Source organism: Natator depressus, chromosome 7 (genome assembly GCF_965152275.1).
Source record: "Natator depressus isolate rNatDep1 chromosome 7, rNatDep2.hap1, whole genome shotgun sequence".
Taxonomy (NCBI): domain Eukaryota; kingdom Metazoa; phylum Chordata; order Testudines; family Cheloniidae; genus Natator; species Natator depressus.
The window spans coordinates 84,974,713-84,993,035 of record NC_134240.1 but is presented as its reverse complement, the minus strand read 5'-3'; the positions used below and the strand labels follow the sequence as shown (position 1 = coordinate 84,993,035).

Genomic DNA, 18,323 nt, shown 5'->3' with positions numbered 1-18,323 from the left:
AAAAAAATCTAAGCGAAGGAATAGTTCTGTAGTAAGTTTAGTAAGAATAATTTAAAGACAGCCGAAATTCATGTAATATGCCTTGGTATAAATTGGAGGGGCAGTTAATTTAAAAAATGCATTAGCTGAATGAAACTTATTTTTGTAGGCCTCTTTAGTAGCCAGGTGCTGAACATTTGCAGTTTGAAGGTAATGGAAGTTACAGGTACTCATCAGTTTCTAAGATTGCCTAGAACTGTATTGAAATGATTGATTGACTTTTTAAGGAGGAGAATAGTATTTCATGGTATGTGTTACCTCATTGCTTTTAACAGTTATTATTCTGAAGCTGACAGACAAGCTATATTAAATCATTAACTATGACTTGGTGCAAAACAAATCTTACCAAACAAAAGCATTCAGTAGTGCAAACTTTTGACATCTGTTGGCCCCTTTCTATCACACACAGGAATTGTATCTGTAATGATTGAATTTTGGTAAAAATAAGTCTCCAGAGCTGGTCTCTGGCCAATTTTGTAATGTATCTGCTGGTCTTAGGCTACAAACATGTACCTTTAGTTAGGGGCCATAATACCATCAAAGCTGCATTTGTCTTGTGTGTGTAAATAGGGTATCACAAACAGAGGAGTGGTGGAGAAAAATATTTTGGTCCCAACACAGTGTTGCCATATGACCTGATTTGAACTACTTTGACTGTTTTAATTTAGATAATTTTAATTTCCTTAAAGGAAGGAACCTTTGTAGCGACCAAGATGAGTAGACTGTGTGGATTCAGTTAGAGAGAGGTTATAATTGGTCAATCAACTGGTACAGCCCACTTAGTGCCCTGGAAAAGACAGTGATTGCCTGTAACTATCATGTTTAAGTTAATGCCTTTAGCTAATTCAGTGGTGCTTTGGTGTGTTGTGTATCATTCTGTCTGTAACCATCTGAGACAAGACCACTAAATCTTAGGGAAGGGAACCCCATGTCTGTTAAGGATTGTTCCATGTTGTACAGCACCTAGCACAATGGGCTTGTGGTCTGACTATGGCTCCTAAGCACCACAGGAATATAAATAGATTCATAGATACTAAGGTCAGAAGGGACCATTATGATCATCTAGTCCGACCTCCAGCACAACGCAGGCCACAGAATCTCACCCACCCACTCCTGTGAAAAACCTCCCACCTATGTCTGAGCTATCGAAGTCCTCAAATCATGGTTTAAAGACTTCAAGGAGCAGAGAATCCTCCAGCAAGTGACCCGTGCCCCATGCTACAGAGGAAGGCGAAAAACCTCCAGGGTCTCTTCCAGTCTGCCCTGGAGGAAAATTCCTTCCCAACCCCAAATATGGCGATCAGCTGAACCCTGAGCATATGGGCAAGACTCACCAGCCAGATACCCAGGAGAGAATTCTCTGTAGTAACTCAGATCCCACCCTATCTGACATCCCATCACAGGCCATTGGGCCTATTTACCATGAATAGTTAAAGATCAATTAATTACCAAAATCGTGTTATCCCATCATAAGTCTTTTGCCAACACTATTCTTTCATTTTTCTGAACAGAGAATGGTTGAACCAAGAAGACAGGAGAGGGTTGGACTGCTTTTCCATTAACAGGAATTTTTGAGGTGAGGTCTTTGCATGGGGAGGGAGGAAAATCTGAGTAAAAAAGTTGCTAAAAGACACAAAGTGGTTAGTGGAATTTGTAACCTGTTTTTTGGTGAGAGAGAGGGCTAAATCGCTGCATCTGCTAACAGACTATGATTGTAAAGGATATTTTTTCCTCTGTCTGAGCAAGATAACTTCTAGTGGTAATAGGACTTATGTGGCCACTAAAGAACAAATGTGCCCTGGAATAGTCATTTCAGTCTCTTTTCATGAAGCTTGTATCATGTATGTATTTTCAGTAGGCAACAATGAAGCCATTTGACAAAACACATCTACTGTTCCTCAGTATTTTCAAATTACAAACAAACAGATGAAGTTTAGAAAAGCTTCTTTTTAATTGCATATAAAAGGTGACAATTTTTTTATTAAAAAATCAGTTTGCTCAAAGTAACTGTCTTCACATTGTAGCAGAATACCTATTGTTCAAAAATAACAGGTTCCCCTCAATTTATGACATATATTTGCAGTCTAGCACTTACTGTTAATAGTAAGACCTGAATATAATGTTTGTAGTTAAACTGAATTACAGTTTAGCTGCTTTACTGTGAAACTGTTGCATTTAATGTATAAGCGACATTTATGTCTTAATGGTAACTGTTTCTAAAATATCCCAGTATGTCTGTCTTACAGAAGCGGAATATGTCTGTGCCTAAGAAAGCTCTCCTGGGCGACTGAAATGGTGAATGATGCTGGTGCACAGAAACATTTCTTTAGTCACTCTAATTTGTTTCAAAATGGAGACATCCATCTGCTGAAATTACTTAAAATATGTAATCAAGAAGAATACTTAAAGGATTCTCTTACTTTGAGTAGTGTGTGGGAATAAATTTTCAGCAAAATAAGATTGCTTTTGTCCCTTGAGGACACTTGCCTGAGTCACTGGTGGAGAAGAATTAGTTTATAATACAGGAAGGGACAGTAGCATGCTACAGTTAAGACTGCAAGTTAAAATTAGCAAATGTGGAAGCACAAGATTTCTTTATTTGTTACCTTATTTTATGCAACTGTTGTTGTAGCTGGTGTTCTCACCGTAGGATCCACAGTTTGTCCAAATTACCTGTTCACCACAGTTGTACAGGCAGCACTGTGTGCAATAAGTCTACTCATTTTTAATAGAGAAATCGTGCCAGAAATATCAACATAGTAATTAAGTTTTTTTTTTTTTAAATCCTTTTATATAGTAAATAGATTGCTGTGAAAAGTGCAATAGTCTTTCACAAAGTTAGGCAACTGTTCCAGTAGTGCCCCTGCTGCAGTAACAGGAACCAAGGAGTCCTGAGCCAATAGTCCTTTTTAATATGAAAAATATTAGCAGTGGTTTAGTGGAAAAATTGGTAGACTTTTAGGGTACAAGCCTTAGTGTTCACCAGAATAGCAAAACCTGGTCTACAGGAAGAAAACTGAAATATGCTGAGTACCCTGTAGTCTTTGGCAGCTGCTTTTTAAAAATATAACATACAAAAATAAGATCCTTCATGAAGATGTTCTTAAATTCTTCTGTAAACAAGTTTAATATTGCTGAGATTCAACACTTTCATGAGTGTCCAGCTGTGCTCACTGCATCATGGTGAGGGATGGATCCTTGTTCATTACCCATTACAATGCTTGTCTGCTTCTTGTAACTGATCCACCTCTGCTGTGAGCTCTTACAGAACCCTGTAGCTGAAGACCTACTACATAAAGATTAGGTAAAACATCAATTTTAGTATCTGCTAGAAGTCTTAAATACCAAAACTATATATATCCACTTTTTCAATGTTAAAATATGCTTTAATTTATTTATTAGCAATGGCAGTATCTTCATTTTAAAAACCAAGGCTGATTATGTTCAATAATAAAATATGCCTTTTATGAAACTTTCTGGAGGTAAGAAAGGTATGAAAATCCTTGGTTGAAAGTAGCTGCTGTATTATTGTGGAATGTTCTGTGACATGATGCATCAAAGAAGCTTTGTACTAAGAATACTTGATAAATTCCAGTGCGTGTGAAAAGTACCAGCATGAGTACAGGAGAGTCTAATATTTACCATCCTAAAAAATCATGAGAAACCAACTCACAAAACTGACAAAAAAAAACAAACCCATCATGACTTAAGATAGTTTCTTCTTTTCGTCTGTCTTCTAAGCATAGTAGGCAATACTCACTTTGGCTATGGATGTTTCAGCTTGAAAAATCAGTGTGAAATGTACATAAAACATACCATTCAGGCACCAATTTCCCTTTTCTTTCTTGATGCTAGATCATGCATCCTAGTTCCTTCCTCTATGTTCCACTCAGAGATGCCCTTGAGCACTCTCCAGCCTGAGCCCTATTCAGATACTCTGATAATGGTGGGGTTAAGTACTGAGGCTCCTGGTCTGTGCTCTCTACAAAGTCTGGCAGCAAGGGGAGAGGAGGAGTTGAGGGGAGCTTGGCCTGAGAAGGAGCTGATTCCCTGGAGGCTTGGAGGGGAGGGAGAAACACATGCATACTTGTGCCCTTAGGGCTTGTCTACATGGCAAGTTTACTGTGTGGCAAGCCAGGGTAAGATTTTAAATCACAGCAGTTTGTCATATCACACAATGTCCTGCTAAGGAGCATAAAGTCCTGGACATTGGCTTGGCACACTACTACTTGAAGTGCACTATATCAATGTCCACACAGGGTGTTACTGCATGGTAAGCTAGTGCACTGTAGCTTCACAACCTGGCTTGCTGCACAGTAACGTGCTGTTTAAAGTGTTTAATACCCTCCCTCCACCCCAGTCCAGAACTGAGTAGGGGAGATAAAGCAAGTTGGTGTGCATTTCGTTCCTGGAGAATTTATATGCCAGACCCTTCCTGTTGCTATCCCTTCTTGGGCTGGTTTCTGCTGTGCTCACTAGCTGAGTGAGTGGCTGCTTCACTGCACTCTATTCCACTGATTCTGAAGGAGGGAAAATTATGCCTTATTAGAGTTAACACCACAAATCATGGGACTCAAGAATTCCACCAGAAAGGGGCAACCTCTAAGAGCTTTCTAATAGTACACACAACAGACAGCAACAGTTCAATTCTCCACCCATCCCCTCTTTTTCCCCCCAACCATGTGCTTCAACACTGAGCTGAAGGAACCATCAGATGCTCTCTCTGACTGTTCAATCATTGACAAGGATACCAGCCACAGTTGCCTACTTTCACGCAGTAAATAAGCACTCCGATTTTCACAATAAGCCAAAAATCACGCTAATCCCATTTCAAAACAAGGCCAAAACAAACCAATCCCTAAGAACCCCAACACTCTACGTGACTAATCTTCCCAGCGTGCACTCTGGGACTGGGGTGGGCCCGCTGTGCACCCCTGACACTCTCCCCACTTGCCCCTGCTTACCAGGAGCCAACCAAAAAAAAAGAAGCAACAAGCCAAAAACTAGCCAACAAGCCAATTAAGCCAAAAACAAGCCCAATTTCTGCATTTTTTCCATGGGTTTGGCATGTCTGATACCAGCTCAGATAATAAATACCATCCTAACACCTATCTACTAGGAATCTGACAGACCAACAACTATCAGATACAAACGCACCAAGAACATTTAACAGTTCTCAAGTCTCCTGCCTCATTTCTTACCCAATGGAGGACGATCTCTCTCCTCATCAAAAGAATGACCCAGAGCATGATGGTGAAAAGAACTAATACAGGAAGAACTAGATATCCCTAATGTGATTCCCCTCACTCTTATGTTAATAGAATCTGTAGAGTAATAAACATTCCAGTATTAAAATAGATACAGAGGATGGGTTTTGCGTTGGAGGTGAAAAGCTTATCCCACTTAAGGATTTACAATCAGACCATTTTCCAATGTAAACAACCCAGCCATACCTGAAAACAATATATACTTTATAGATTTGCAAAAAGAAAAGGAGTACTTGTGGCACCTTAGAGACTAACCAATTTATTCGAGCATAAGCTTTCGTGAGCTACAGCTCACTTCATCGGATGCATCATGAGCTGTAGCTCTCGAAAGCTTATGCTCAAATAAATTGGTTAGTCTCTAAGGTGCCACAAGTACTCCTTTTCTTTTTGCAAATACAGACTAACACGGCTGTTACTCTGAAACCTGTATAGATTTGGTTAACTGATTTTTAGTGCTGTGTAATTGCATAGTACGATGACTGACATCCTCCCTACAGTAATCCTGAGATCTCTGAAGCAAGAGTTGATGGAGACAAGAGGCCTCCCTCCCTCGATGATTTCTATGGCAAAAGTGCAGTTGCACACACACCGCTTCGTGTACCCTGCTGCTAAGTCACAAAATGGTAGTGGGGGTTGTATCTGAAGCATATAAGAATGGCTTTGTTTTAAAAGTTAAAGATTGTATCATTAGCATTTCCAGAACAGTAGGGCAGTTCAGGCTAGGGAATGCATATTATCTGCCACTAAATTCATCCCCTCCCCTCCCCATGCAAAACCTCGTCTACATTTAGAAGCTGCACTGGTTTAACTAAAAGTGGATTTTGAGAGAGAGAGTGTGTGTGTGTATTCAGCTTAATTGGGTTACAAGTCAAATGAAGCTAAATTGATGTATGGGGTTTAAACTGATGTGAAAGTATCCCTATAGGGATTTTGCCACCTTGATTCAACTACATTGACTTTCAGTTAAACCAGCGCAGCTTTTAATATAGGCAAGGAACACACATAGTGAACCAGAACCTATAGAAAAACATAACCTTGAATTTCACACATATAGTACTTGATCTTTCTTTCACTTCAGTCAATTTCCATGTATTTTAATAGGAGAAGGATCAAGGTCCACAGTGTAAAAAGTCCTTTGAATTATTTAAACTGTTACATATGGCAGGAGGAAAAACCACACAAGCCCCATATCTGTGAAACTTTGTATAATAGTAGATCAGAAGAATAAATCAAATATAAAATAAATTTATTAATAGAGGTTTTCTGTTCATGTTGCAGATATAACTTAAGTGACGTGATATGAAAGCAGCAAATACCCCACATCACAGCGATTATTATTATTTCAGTCAAAATATTGCATGTACCTGTGCCTGCTGATCCTCTACTGGTCCGGGTTTGATTCGCATAATCAATAACTGTGCAAGAACGGCGATACTGTGGATCCGGCTGAAAGATAAGGTGAACTAGTTTTGAATACTTGCAGTAACAGGATTTTTAAAAATGGCAAAGTCCCAATACCAAGAATTTTATTAAAACAGAACACTTTTAATGTAGCCCAGTAACTCCAGACCTCATGAGTATACTATATGAGCCTAATATACAAAGATTAATATCTTGAGGTTGTTCTCCCTTGTGTTAAATTGGACAGAAGACACCACACTCCTGTCCACACTCCTTCCCCCAATCTACTATATATTACTTGGAAGCATCACTAGCCATTCATGCATCTGATGAAGTGGGTATTCACGAAAGCTTATGCTCCAATACGTCTGTTAGTCTATAAGGTGCCCCACAGGACTCTTTAGCCATTCATTATCATTATTTCAGTTTCTGAAACTATTTAAGTTTCAAGATAGGAAGCCCAAGTGTTCCTAATTAGTAATTCAGCAATGCCAAAACTATACATGAAAATCATGAGCTGTGCTAGTTAAAGCTGGGACAAGAAGCCAGCCAGACTGTTCCCCAGTAAATTTTAAAATAAAGAGCTATACAGCAGCATCTGATAATGAAATTGAACTGTAGGGATTTTACAAATAATATGGGGTTGTTCAGGAAACTTAAGAAAACTATCCTTCAGTTATGCAGGAGGTTGAGTAGATAGCCCAACAAGTCCTTTAAGTTTACAAAGCAAAGCATTTTTTTCTTCCCCATTTCTTCATGAGTGTAATTCTTATGAAAGATACTGGCTTGAAAAACTCTGAAGATTAAAGTCAAATTTCGTTCAAGAGCAGTACAAGCTTCTCCACAATATACCTCAAACTTGTTCTGGAAGGATCATCTCTAAGGAGAAGAGTGTAGTTCGAATAGCTGAAAATACTGACAATAAAGAGAGCTGGTTGTGGGAAATTTGGAGGCATGGACACTTAACCTCTAGGAACTGGACTGAGTCCACATTGTCATTTCACAGGTGCCAAACAACTTTACATCTACCAACCTGGGCAGATTTGAAATGGGGATTTAGGACTTAAAGGTTCTGTACCAATCACTTGAGCCATCCAGTTCTCCATTAAGTATTTATAAATGCTAACAGCTAAAGCAAAATCTACCAAACAATCTCTCTGGATCTACATACTATTTGGATACATTTGCCACTTTTTACCCAAAATGAATGTGTTGTATTAGGCCTGGAGAAATGATCAGGTAAGAAAAGCCTCTCCTGTGGCTGCTGATGGTTAATCTCATCTTCCATTGCACTCTGAGCTCGACTGGAATTCCCTCGGGGATCCTACATCAAAGTACAGGAAAATTAACAATCAGACTGTTTTTGATTGTGACTACTTTAAAGATAAAATCTTGGAATCAGAGTCTAATCATCTATGAGCATCTTCACAGGAAACAGAAAATGGTTCCTACTTTCACTGGGTCTGAAAAGCACTCAACTTTGTTCCAGTTTGTTGGTCAAAACTCATGATCTTATTTTTGTATTACAGTATTTTATTATCATAACTATGAGGAAGAACTTCTAAGAACATCAGGATAATTTGGATAACAACAAAAATATAAACCAAAAATAAAAATACAATAAAGAATTCTTGAATTTGCCAATGCAATCTGTTGTGAGATAAATTCAACTTTAACATGTCTCTCGTTTCCAAAGAATATAATTAAATGTGTTTTCATATGACATACAAATTGGGAGGTTACCGTTTGCCTTTGGGATCCCACGGTGTTCAAGTGTTCCACAACGTCAGCAGTACTAATAGGTGGCAGAAGATTATTTCGGCTCAAGGGCATTAAGGAGGGTGAGAACAGCTGGTCATGTGCAGTAGGACTGGATTCCGCCACCACCAACAACCAAAAATATACATTAATACCAGAGATTATGAGACTGATGTGAGCTAAAGCAAATGAAACAATAAAACTCAGGACAACACATGCAGAATTTTAATTTAAGACGCTGGGTTGTTGTGTGGAGAGTATAGGAGAACTGGGCTTCAAGGGCGAGCACTGCACTGGCATAAACTTGAAATTATTTTTTAAAAGTTACAAAATTGTTTTAGCCAGTAATTTCTTGTATTCCCTTGTTAGTAGGCTTGGGATTGCTCTTCATGCATTTTGTCAATGTACCCCTTGGGAAGGGAAACCTTCCAGAGACCCTGAGGTATGCTATGGTCCAGTCAATGGTCAAAATACCAATGGTCTCAGCAGTTACACTACATCTCAGATCTTCACAACCCTAAGCAAGGTCATGGGAAAGGTAACAGGAGCCCAGCTCCAGCAGCACATAATTACTTATTGCTAGATCCCTCCCAGATACGTTTCAGACCTAGCTATGACATTGAGACAGTAAGGTAACTCCCATCTTTTCATGTACTGTGTCTATATACCTGCTACGTGCATCTGATGAAGTGGGTTCTAGCCCACGAAAGCTTATGCCCAAATAAATTTTTGTCTCTAAGGTGCCACAAGGACTCCTCGTTGTTTTTGCTGAAATGTGTGTTTTAGCAAGAGATTGTCCCGCACAGCTCTGTTTCTCATCCTGCTTGTCTATGAAATCACTAACTGTGATCTCACAAATTCTACTTCATTACTTCATTACAGGAACAAAAAGGTAAGTTGTAAAAGGCTTGTTAAGAGCAAATCCTTTTTTTAAGAAGGTGAACTCAGAAGCTTTCTACCCAACAAAAGGCAAATTCAGTATTTATATTACAAAGTTGATGGAATCAATGACATCTAAAACAAGACAGGGAGCAGCACTCCTTGGCTTCTCTGAGGTCTGAGTGATGATTAATTAGCAACTATTGCAGAGGAGACACAAAATTTAAGTCTTGACAAGTAAGCAAAAAGGGAAATGATTTTTAACTATTCTGCTTTAAAATTTATTTAATTGTGATGTTTAAATCTACATAATATTTGTATTAATAATCTGAGAGTTTAAGGAATAACTACAAATGTGCAAACAGAAGTAGAAAGTTGTAAAATAGGTATTCTGCTCTGAAAATACTGCAATTTATATGCGAATAGAGTCCATTTATGAGATAAGTATTGAAGATATTCAGTATTGGGTATTATTGGTATTGGGTATTATATGCATACATTCTGAGATTGCCAGATTGGGAGGACATTCTGGAATTATGTGTTACAAGAGCTTGAAAACATAACCAAATTTTTTAATACCTCTCCCTGGAACCCACTGTATGCATTTAGTATATATGCCAAGAATAAAGGGGGTAATTCAAGAACTGTGAAATGAATCTCTGGGTCTGAGAATAGCGAAGAGAGACATTACAAGACATTGGAAGGAAAAAGGAGAATCATCTATTAAGTAATTTACAGCTGAGTTGGTAATAATGACAACATCTAAAAAAAAATGTAGAGAAGACAGGCTAGATTGGATGAGATTAAAAGAACACGAGTCAATTCTTAAATATAGATGGAAAAGTCAAGTCAGTTCCAGAAACATGCAGAATTCTGCCACTAGCCTGCCTGCAAAGGACATTCAACAGAGAAAGAAACTTTAATTCACCTTTCTAAACAAAACATTTTTAGGGTCTGTGAAATCCAGTGACTCTTCTGGGTTTACTAGCAATGCTGCACAATATATCATTCTGGATTGTCACAGGTACCAGAAGCATCAGAAATCAATTAGAGACTTTTGGTACTTGTGGCTTCCCAGAATGATGCATTTTGGCATGTCATTTCTAAATCCAGAAGAGCCAGCTCTTGGTACTCGCACTCCAGGGTGACTCAGCTGCTTTCAAAGTGTAAAAGTCTGTTTTGGATGCAGGCAAAAGACTAGAGGAAAATGAAAATAATTTCATTCTAGATTTGATCCAAAGCCCATTGAGGTCAATGGGAGTCTTTCCACTGACTTCAGTGGGCTTTGGAACAGACTCACTAAGATTAGCATCCTCTGTAGCTATCATATTGTACATCTTTACATGCAACTCTCCTCCTCTCTCCAAGGCAGCAATTAATAAAATTAAGTTTGCTCTCCAGTTGCTTGAAAGCTTATAGGGATGTAGTCTCTCTTATACAGCAATGCACAGCATCACATGCTTAGGCAATTTTCAGAAACCTAGGTTGCAGCTAAAATGTTACATCAGTTTTAGGAAATGTAGCAGTTTCAGCTTTCTCAGGAGACAGTGATTTAACTTGCAATTATATTTTTTTTAATAAAAAAATCATAGATACTGTCTCCATTTGACAGCTTTTTCACTTTACATGTACTCGGTTCTATAAACCATTGGTTATAATAATTTGTAGAGTGAAAAACTGGTTTTTAAACATACAGTCGTGTTCCCCTGATGACTTCATCCATGGATCTTGGTGTCCCAGAACGAGAGTGGTTAGTGTTGATGGGATGCAGGGTGCGTGGTGGTGGGTTGCGTCTTCTAGCAGAATGAGCAGAATATGACAGAGAAGACGTACTGAGCTCTAGAGTGCGATTTGGTCGAATTCTTGTTGAGAGGATGGAACTGGAGCCTGGCCTCAATAGTGGTTTGTCATCCAGATCCCTAACAACAGAATCAAGGAACCAAATGAAACATACATAAACATGGTCATTATGACAGATTTCATACTGTTAGCACAGTCCTTGTCTGAAAATTACAATAGCAACATTATATACTGATAAAGTTGGTACACTTTTGATACCATTATATAAGATGTCACGGAGGGCTGTGCTACCAAGGAATAGGGCAAGGAACAGAAAGAAAGGAGTTAGGCTTTATTTTTAATCATCATGAAATGTTCCAGACTGAAGAGAATAGAAATGGAAGAATTACTATTATTCACAGAACAAATGCAGCAACAACATAGAGAGTAGCAATGTAAGCTAAACCCTAACATCCTTGGCTTTGTGCCTCAGACCAGACCAAACAGGTCTATCTCTAGGGATAAGAGGGCACTTTAGTTTCCAATTCCATTCAACCTGTCATTGTCCTCTTCAGGATGACAAAAGCTATGCCAGCTAGTACCAGTTGTGATTCAGACCACAGCTCACTAAGTGATAAACTAGCCATATTAAAAAAAGAAATTTTAAAAGTTTGGGATTAGATGTCTTAATGGGTTAGTACATTAATCTTTCATCTCTGTAGACCAAGTTGAAATCATATTTAAATCAGAAACAAAAAGGTGTTGAGTTTGCTTGTTCCATCTGTTGCATGTCACAAAACCACCACACAATTTGCCATTTGGCAAGAGGGGCCTTTCTTTAATAGAGACTCAATATATGAAACAGCAGGCTTGTTACAGATCCAGACTATGGTATATTGGCTACCCTGATGAAATCATAGATCCTGATTCAGCAAGGTATTTAAGCATGTGCCTAACTTTAATCATGTGAGTAGTCCCAGTGGGTTTACACAGAAGCTTAAAATTAGTCATGTGCAAGTGTAGTAAATATATTGCATCACTGAGAACAGATAAATAGGTGAGAAAATAATTGAGAACCGCTGCTTACACTATGGGAGATTAATTTCCTTGACACTGGGTTTAATCTCAATACATTCTTCTTTCCCAGCAATAAAGAGCTCAACTTTACTACAGTACTACGAAGACAAAAAGCTACTACTCTTACAATATTTTGTCTATTAGAGGCAGATTCCTTTGTTGTAAGTGCATCCCATGTATCACCATCAAACCATTCAGATTTTGTTGAGGGCCACCACTTGATCCTTGAGAGACATTTATCTGTAAATCAGAAAAAAATAGATTTACTTTTGACATGATGATGATACATACACTCACCTATGTTCTTGCCCTTACCAAATAATCACTGGAAAACAACAGAAGCTGAATGCTTCCAACCAAAGCAGAGTATATTCATATACATCATTCTCATATTTTAGCTAAGTATCCTATAAATAACAGTTGAAGCTTGGTCTTGCAAATGATGGCACTTAGCAGATATTTTAAAATAAAAATATATACTACTGTACTATACTATATATTGTACTTACAGCTTCACAACTGAGGCTTTCATTTGCAGGAAACAATCTTGTGACATGGTGCACAAATGAGTGTGATATAAGTAACTACTGTCGGAGAATCTTTATGATCTCACTTTACAATGTGTTGGGCACTTCTTTTATGTCAAGAACAAAACTGGAAAATCCTCTCCTTGTAACTCAGGCTGATCTGGAAAAATGGCAAATTCCACCCACCACAATGACACCAATAGTAAGAACAATAGAGCTTTAATCTCTCCAGCATACATACTTGAGGTGATTTTCTCCTCTTTTTGGTTTTGCGGCTACATCTGGGTTGTGGGCACTACACATACAATAAGGCAAACATGAGGAAGAGGTAGAGGATTATACAGGAAAAGTGGGAAGAAAGAAATAAAAAGGAAAGAATGGAATTAAAAACTGATGGAATATAGATAACATTTTTGGTGCTTGCCACTTTAGGGACATCTAATCCTAAAGTAGAACATGCAGGGCCAGAATCAGTATCTAAAAAAAATTTTTTTTTTTAAATCATGTTTTAAATGTAGAGTCACTTACCACTTCACAGAGACTAGACTCTAATCTCTAGTTTCTAATGACCTTGGAAATGGCTGGGCTGACAGTGACTAGGACATCTCTTGTGCACAGTAATCAGAACCTCACAATATAACTCAAGCAATGTTAAGTATGGAAAGAGTTTACACCATTACCATCCAAAACTCACCGTACCTTGGTACATTACAAATGATACTACAAAAACAACAACAAAATTTAAAGCAGCAAAACAGGGATAAAAAACAATTGTGACTGTGAGGCATAACAAAACTAAAGTTTTAGAAAGGGCAGTTAGTGATCATGTGTCTAATTTTAAGAAGAGGTCAACACACAAATCTCCCTCTAGAAAACTTTAGCCTCTCTGGCCAGGCAGTGTTACTCGAACTCAACCTTAACCACTTGGCCAGTAGAGCTTACCAAATTTGAGGTGATGGAGGGCATTTTAGCTTGTGGCACTCGTGGTAACACCAATGGCAGAGGTTCAAACTGTAGAAAAGGGCTTCCAGGATCCATTCTCACTGTTTCTGCAGTTATGACATTTTTCTCATCATCTATGCAAAACAAGAAGAGTGGAGAATCCACATCATTACAAATTATCAGCATTGCCACTTTTATGGGCAATACTTTGAATCCAAAGATTTTAGGCTCTTTTTTGATAGATTTCACTCAGGTGTTTAACTCTGCTTAATATTGTTAAATTCATGTCTCATCAAGTTGAAAAATCAAGGTACTGTGTTGTCTTTAAAGGGTCATCACCAAAATATGTCTCTCTTTTATTTCATTCCATGATTTTTCTCACAGGCAGGCAGATTATACGTTGTTTAAAGAGTAATATCAACTACAAATTTTAAAATCCCTTGAAAATATAATGTGGTGGGGAATACTATCTAAAATATTTTTTAATTTTCAATTTACCCCATTCACTGCTCTTTAAAGAAACAAAAACAAAACACTACCAATACATTACTGCAATATCTCTGCTCTGATCATGCAGGACAGCAGCTAACCAAAAGATGAAATAAGTGTACCTCAAACCTGTGTGGTTATCAAAGACACTAGTGAACTGATTATTTTTGGGTAGTGGGAAGACAAATAGTGTTTCCCAAATGGAACAGAGCGACAAGTGTTATTTATAGGATTCTAAAATAATATTGGAAACTATGGAAGGTATAAAAAGTATACTAAGTAATAAAAAGTATTGACAACCACTCTTTAAAGTATGATTTAATGTACAAATATTGCCTCCAGAAATACATTATATCCTACGAGGCTAAGGCTTACTAATTTTAAGCACTCCAAAGAGTATTCTTTTTAAAGAGAAAAGGAGTACTTATGGCACCTTAGAGACTAACAAATTTATTTGAGCATAAGCTTTTGTGAGCTGTAAGCTTATGCTCAAATAAATTTGTTAGTCTCTAAGGTGCCACAAGTACTCCTTTTCTTTTTGCAAATACAGACTAACACGGCTGCTACTCTGAACCCTTTTTAAAGAGAGCATCACAGTATTACATCCATTTCAAATTTTGTTTCAACACTGACCCTTACCGGAGACTGATCCTTCCCAGTGCCGGCAGATTAACTCCTCCACAGAGCCCAGGACTTCACTCCACACATCATCAAACACATACGTGAGCACAGCATCCTTCATGCAGTAACATGGAGATATAGGAGGGAAACCTAATTTCTGTCTGTCAGATGAGAGTCCCATTTTCCTTTCATGCAACTCTTCTTCCCTGTAAAGAGAGGGTGAACAAGATTTCTATCTTGACTTAAACAAACTGCTTTCTCTATCCTTTGCATTCTTGTTGTAATCATTTAATGTTTTAAATGGCTGGTTATATGTCTTTTACATACGTGCACCTCTGTTAGACTTTGGTTCTATTTCCTTTTAAGTTAAAATGGGTCAGGACAGCTGGCTGCATGATTACAAGAAATGACTTCAACAGAAATGGCGTATTTCTCACAGATTACTGTCTGTTGAGGGGTGGCAGTGCACTCAACAAATAAGAGCAGATAACCCACTGACTCTAGTATTGGAGGCAGCACACTTCTGTGGATACAGCACTGACATGAGAATATATTTCAGAGTCTGCCACTGATCTGTGTGATATTCAGTAAATCACTTTACCTCTCTGTGCCTTGATTTTCTGATCTGTAAAATTAGTATAATGATTTTTATCCTCCTTTGTAAAGCGCTTTGAGATTCAAGAATAAAAAGTGCTATATAAAAATATATATTGATATTTACAATTTGAGTACTTTGGCTTCCAGCGGGACTATTATCTTTATTCATCTCCCCACTAGGCAGCAGTCTTGCAAGGCACATCACTACGAAGTCTCTAATTTTGGCAACTAACTGCAGTTGTTTAGTAGCATTTCCTGTCTGTTGACCTAACAGCCACCAAATACTTAGAATACAGAACCAACTTAATTTCAGAGAATTAAAAAGAAATAAAGCTCTTTTATTTAAAAGATAGAAAAAGAAAGCTCAGGGGCAGCAAGAGACCCCAGCTGCAGGATCTTCCACAAGACAGGACGTGTACTGAGTTCTGAAGCCCAGGAAATATCTGCTGCATTCAAGAACATGATGGGTCAGCCAAAAGATTTCACATGCTGACACAGAATAAAAAATATTTCAGCATCTATTTTTTACAGCATCAATATCTTCTATTTAATATTTAACATAAAAAGCTATACATTTTGAAGATAAGGAAGGGCCAGCATTAAAGGAGCTTTCTATACTGACTTCTTAATACCTTACAGAATTCTCTGCTGTTTGTTCACTGCAATACTCATCTCCTACTGGCTTGGTCAGCACTTGCCATACAGTGGTTTTCAAACTGGAGTAGCTGTACCCCTATGGGTACATGAGAAAAATCATGTAATGGCGGAGGATGCATTTCTTTGTACAGATGTTTTCAAATTGTGGGGTACGCCCCCCTAGGCGGGCACATAGGAATGTTTAGGGGGCCCCCTTTGAGTTACGGTTTTTGGTTGCACCCTTCAACACAGACAGGATGGGTGGCCCACTGAGGTGAGTCAACGGGCGGAGATGGTGCTCCCTCCCCGAGTCCTGTGGCACGGGGCTGGCCTGAGCCACCTGGCGTCACTGTCCGTCCCCCTGAATGTTCCCCTGCGCCCCCCAAGAGGGCGCGCTCCATAGTTTGAAAAGCTCTAGAAGCTGTTGCTAAATGGAAGGCAGAAATCTGGCAGGGGGTGGGGGAAGGGCGCGTTAGCCTCCCCTACGTGTCGCCTCTACCTATCTCAGATGGGGATATGCAGTAGACTACATTATTTGGAAAGGAGTACCCAGCCTAAAAAGTTTGAAAACCACTGCTATACACCAATCAGAAACTCATGATCTGATGAGTGTGACTTTGTTTTTTCAAACTAGTTAACTTGTGACCAACTAACAAACCAACAGGTCATACAGATTTCTTACTTACTTTTGTTTCCATTAGGCAAGTTGTACAAAATTAAGTGGTGTTTCCAACTGACACTCTTAATTTCCTTCTTTTGATGGAAACAAATGTAAACTATTTTCTCATAAATCGTGAATCCAGAACAACTTAAATTGCTCTTATGGAGGTGGAAAGGTGTAATACTACCTAAGTACTAGCAATCTGGACACTGAAATGCGGACACAGCACCAAGCACATTGTTGATACTTAACAACTAACAACAAACTTTACATTCAGAGTCATGTAACAGACCCTCGGCTATTATGTTATAAACCACCCCAGGCCAGAAACAGAAGCAACTAGTTTGAACAGTTATAAAAAGGAATTAAGACAAATACTTTGAGGAGAAAAATATAGCATAGCAAAATTACTAATTCAAGGAGGTGGATAGACCTACATGGGTTTAAAAGCTCCTCTCCAGCCTTAAACATTTTAAATTTCTCTCGTTGGATGACGTGAGAGAAGATTCAGTTAAAGTATTGTTTTGTCATATTAACTGTCATCCCAATGTCAAGAACAAATGTAATATATTATCATTTAGAAACAGAAATTCCAGGCCACCAGTACTAGAGGTATTGTTATAGATTAATATTCAATACCTACACATCTCTGCAGTCAAATGCTAAATATTCCTCCATTATTCCTTCAGAGACAATTACTCCATCTTCACCTTCTTCACTCTCCACAGAGCAAACAGTAGGAGGTTTTGAAAAGTCAGCATCTTTATGAATGGGAGTAACCCACAGAGGTATCTTCTTGCCCAAAATACTAAACCTTAACAAACAAAATATTTTTCAAAAAGCAGAAAATAAAACAAATTTGTTATTCTATTTATAATAGCAGAATTTAGCTTTTCCTGTATGGTTGACTGAGAGACATAGATGGTTTGGTTGTAAGACCAAATGGGTACATTAATGGGTTAGGTACTGGAGAGGACAGTAAGCCTACATATTGTGTATTTTAATGCTGTATATTTTTAATACTTATACAAGAATCTACAGTCTCAGATAATAAGTTTATATAACAATTGTAAAGAAAAAAGTGCTTTATATCTTTAAAGCATTGTACCAACATTAATAGGTAATTAATGTCACTGGCAACTACTATATATACAAATCCTCAAAAAGCTAACTATCAACTTATTAGGTCAATTTGTAGTCTACCGCACCTCAAAAATAGACTCATCTGGAAGGTCTAACCGTCCTGAAAGTAGTAACATTTCTTTTAGCTACTAATCCATGCTTTGTCCAAAAACGTACCAAACAAAGAATGCTCAAGTTTGACTTTATATACAACTCATAAATTAAGAAAAGAAATTGATTGTTGCAATCCTTGAGCAGAAAAATCACCTTCATACACTGATACAATCTGGGAAATCTACTGATACTTACTCACTAGAATCTCTTTCTTGTACTGGGCTGACATCCAGTGAACCTAAGCTGCTAGAAGGTGAACTTGAATACCACCCAAAACCTTCATCTGTGGGGATTACTACCTGCTTCCCCAAAATCCTATAATATTAAAAAGAAAATTTAAAAAAATTAGACAATGTGATACGTAAAATGGCTGAATGATTTATTATACAAGAAAGTAAACAACGTTTATTGGGA

General features: G+C 38.0%; 1 protein-coding gene across 3 annotated transcripts in view; it reads right to left on the bottom strand.

Moving 5' to 3' along the window:
• Positions 1–2,037: 2,037 nt before the first annotated feature.
• Positions 2,038–18,323, bottom strand: part of FAM149B1 (family with sequence similarity 149 member B1) — a 21,947-nt gene continuing 5,661 nt past the window's right edge. The window contains exons 5-15 of one of the 3 annotated variants that reach the window (XM_074958986.1): positions 18,105–18,224; positions 17,317–17,487; positions 14,798–14,985; positions 13,670–13,803; positions 12,969–13,022; positions 12,328–12,440; positions 11,039–11,263; positions 8,451–8,577; positions 7,906–8,031; positions 6,671–6,752; positions 2,038–3,328 (exon numbers count right to left, since the gene is read on the bottom strand). In XM_074958986.1, coding sequence (XP_074815087.1) covers positions 3,252–3,328; positions 6,671–6,752; positions 7,906–8,031; positions 8,451–8,577; positions 11,039–11,263; positions 12,328–12,440; positions 12,969–13,022; positions 13,670–13,803; positions 14,798–14,985; positions 17,317–17,487; positions 18,105–18,224 — 1,417 coding nt within the window. In that variant the 3' untranslated portion in view covers positions 2,038–3,251. Of the gene's footprint in view, positions 3,329–6,670; positions 6,753–7,905; positions 8,032–8,450; positions 8,578–11,038; positions 11,264–12,327; positions 12,441–12,968; positions 13,023–13,669; positions 13,804–14,791; positions 14,986–17,316; positions 17,488–18,104; positions 18,225–18,323 lie in introns of all 3 variants that reach the window. The other 2 variants (XM_074958987.1, XM_074958988.1) reach the window with 2 other exon arrangements.